We start from the raw sequence: 3,367 nt of genomic DNA, 5'->3' as shown, positions 1-3,367 counted from the left end.
CTTTCTTATAAATATCACCCTGTGAAAGCACATACAATTCCATTTGTTCCACATCTTATGATCTTAACCTGCGTAGGGCTGACCTCAATTATTCATGGAATATCAAATATGATAGGAAGACAAACCTGAGAGAAACATTTACAATACAATAGCATAACTTGCTAAATTCTTCATCAGCCTTCTCTGAAAAAAAACCTCTCAAGCCTTTCTCCTCTTTATCTTAGTGTGGATTGTGGAAAATGTGAGATTTTTCTCTTGACATGAAAATATTTCAAGGCATGGAGATCTTGCCTGACAGGTTTAGTATTTTCTGCATAACTCATACAGGAACTCCTGTATGACTCCCTTCCATCCTGTTGTAAAGGTCAGAAAAAAGCAGCAAACTGGGAGGGAAATAGCTTATCGCCAGAGTAGTAATGTCTGAAGGCTTTCAAAGTATGTTGGTTTTTCCCTCCTTCCGACTGTTTGTCTCCATTTTCTTCTTACAGCTCACAAAATGTAGGGGTTTTTTTTTGTTGTTAACAGTTGTTCTTTGTAGGTTTTTTTTTCCTTCTCCTGATTAAAGTCCTATCTCTCCTTAGTTTGTTTCTCTATGCAGTATTTGACTTGCTCAGTTCCTGGCTGATTGCACCAGCGAGCTCATCTTTTAGCTTAGTTTATTCTTTTCTCATTTCATCTAGAATGTCCCGCTTCCGCCTGGACTCCGTTCCCCTGGGCTGCGAAGAAGGTGCAGATTTTGGTCTGGAAATAACAGGTGACTTGCTGCCATTCATTGTATTTGTTCTTTCCCAAGGTTTTCTTGTTGGTTCAGGTGTTCAGGTCCTTGTTCAGGTTGTTCAGATTGTTCAGGTACTTGTTGAAGAGGCCTTAGAAGTTACAGGCTCTGAATCTTCATTTTTGTCCTCTTTTTGTTCTGTTTCTATTGTTGATCCCTTTTCAGCAGTTCTTCTCCTCCTGGCCAGCAGGGCACTCATTTCTTCCATTAAACCACTACCCCCTAAAGGAAGGGGTCCCTTTCCATGACCTGTATCTGTTTTAGATAAGGCCGAATTCACACCAGTGTTATTCCCTCCGCTTGGGAAAGAGGTATCTTCCATTCGTGACACTTTCCGAAGTTTTGCTCCAGCAGTTGCAGCTGCAAGTCCAGTTAAAGGGCAGTTGTCTTCAGATGTGGATCCCGAAAAAAATCCAGATGCAGGGAGGGGAGGAGCAGGAGGTGGTAGAGGAGGAGGAGGTACTTGATTAGGAAGTGGTGGTGGAGGAGATGGAGGCCCAAGGACGAGGATGGAAGTGGAGGGGGTCCTGGGGGAGGAGAGAGCGCAGCTGATGCCTGGGCAGGACCTGGTGGGAGTGGAGGAGGGGGTGGGGGTGCAGGTGGTCCCAAGACAATGCCCTGTTGGGCTGGAGTCTCTGCCGGCTGAGAGGCGGCCTGCAAGCCTGGCTCAGAAGCAGAGGAGTCTCCCAGCACAGAGTTTGGAGAAGTCCCCTCAGAGGCAGGGGCAGCAGCATTTGATACTCTTTGCTCTCGCTCCCATTCCAGCTGCCCCCTTTCTAGCTGCTGTTGCGGCTCTCTTGCTTGCCTTTCCCGGTCCTGTCTCTCCAGCCCCTCCCGCTCTTGTCTTTCTCTCTCTCCAGCTGCTCCTGCTTCAGTCGCTCCCTCTCCAGCCATTCCCTTTCTAACCTCTCCCCCACCAATCTCTCCCTTTCCATCCTTTCTCTCTCCAGCCATTCCCACTCCAGCTCCTTTTGTCGTTGCTGTTCTTCTAGTTGCCTTCTTTGACTTTCCAGTTCTTCTTGTGATGGGCCATTCTGAACTTGGGCAGGTAGCTGTGAATTTTGTCTAGGCAATGTTGGCCCTGTTTCCTGTGAACTCAGCACTTCTAAGGCATGCATCATGGCACTTGCGAACATTGGCATCTTCTTTGCTGCCAAAGTTGAGACCATACACCTGTCTAGCGTCCCGCCATTGGTGGAAGGTCTGTGTAACTTGATTGTACTTCAGCCCTTTAGGAGCGGCACGGTTTATCACGACCTGATGGTCCTGAATCTTCCTGCCCACCACTCTGAACGTGTTGTTGCCTGTATGATGATATATATGAACTCTACTGAACCCAGTTGAACCACCAGCTGGCACCCACTTTTTATTGGCATCATCATAAACCATCACAGCAGCTCTTGCCTGACAGATAATCTGTCCAATTATTATTTTAAATGTATCGTGCCACTTCCTTCTGGTCTGCAGAGTTTCTGCTGAAAAATCAGCTGATAACCTTATGGGAGTTCCCTTTTACGTTATTTGTTGCTTTTCCCTTGTTGATTTTAGTATTTTCTCTTTATCTTTAATTTTTGTCATTTTGATTGCAGTGTGTCATGGTGTATTCCTCTGTGGGTTTATCCTGTATGGAATTCTCTGGGCTTCCTGGACTTGGGTGACTGTTTCCTTTCCAGGATTAAGACATTTACAACTATTATCTCTTCAAATATTTTCTCAGGCCCTTTCTCTCTTCTCCTTCTGGGACACCTGTAATGTGAATGTTAGCGTGCTTAATGTCGTTCCAGAGGTCTCTTAACTGTCCTCATTTCTTTTTCTTTTTTGAATATAAATTTTAATTTATTTGTTTATTTATTTATTTATTTATGGCTGCATTCGGTCTTCGTTGCTGCATGCAGGCTTTCTCTAGTTGTGGAGAGCAGGAGCGACTCTTCATTGGGGTGTACGGGCTTCTCATTGCAGTGGCTTCTCGTTGCAGAGCATGGGCTCTAGGCACGCGGGCTTCAGTAGTTGTGGCGCGCGGGCTCAGTAGTTGTGGCTCGCAGGCTCCAGAGCACAGCCTCAGTAGTTGTGGAGCACAGGCTTAGTTGCTCCGTGACATGTGGGATCTTCTGGGACCAGGGCTCGAACCCGTGTCCCCTGCATTGGCAGGCAGATTCTTAATCACTGTGCCACCAGGGAAGTCCTCCTCATTTCTTTTCCTTCTTTTTTCTTTTTTCTGCTCCTCAGTGGTGACTTCCCCTACTCTGTCTTCCAGCTCACTGATCCATTCTGCTTCATTTACTCTACTGTTGATTCCTTCCAGTATGTTTTTCACTTCAGTTATTGTATTTTTCAACTCTGTTTGGTTGTTCTTTATATTTTCTAACTCTCTGTTAACAGATCCTTGTAACTTATCAATCTGTGCATCCATTTTTCTCCCGAGTTCTTGGATCACCTTTACAATTGTTACTCCAAACTCTTTCTCTGGTAGATTGCCTATCTCCACATCACTTAGTTCTTCTGGGGTTTTATCTTGTTCCTTCATCTGAGACATATTCCTCTGCCACCTCATTTTGTCTAAATTTCTATAGTATTTTTATGTACGTGGTGGGT

General features: G+C 45.3%; 1 protein-coding gene across 1 annotated transcript; it reads right to left on the bottom strand.

The window, feature by feature from the left end:
* Positions 1-1,147: 1,147 nt before the first annotated feature.
* On the bottom strand, positions 1,148-3,042 carry LOC102981713 (protein enabled homolog). The gene is given in 4 exon segments (XM_055089381.1): positions 1,148-1,632; positions 1,635-1,909; positions 1,911-2,267; positions 3,035-3,042. Coding segments are annotated over 4 exon segments (1,125 nt in total).
* Between the last annotated feature and the right edge of the window lie 325 nt (positions 3,043-3,367).

Source organism: Physeter macrocephalus, chromosome 13 (genome assembly GCF_002837175.3).
Source record: "Physeter macrocephalus isolate SW-GA chromosome 13, ASM283717v5, whole genome shotgun sequence".
In the NCBI taxonomy this organism is placed as follows: domain Eukaryota; kingdom Metazoa; phylum Chordata; class Mammalia; order Artiodactyla; family Physeteridae; genus Physeter; species Physeter macrocephalus.
The sequence above is the reverse complement of the archived record's forward strand: the minus strand, read 5'-3'. Positions and strand labels throughout refer to the sequence as shown.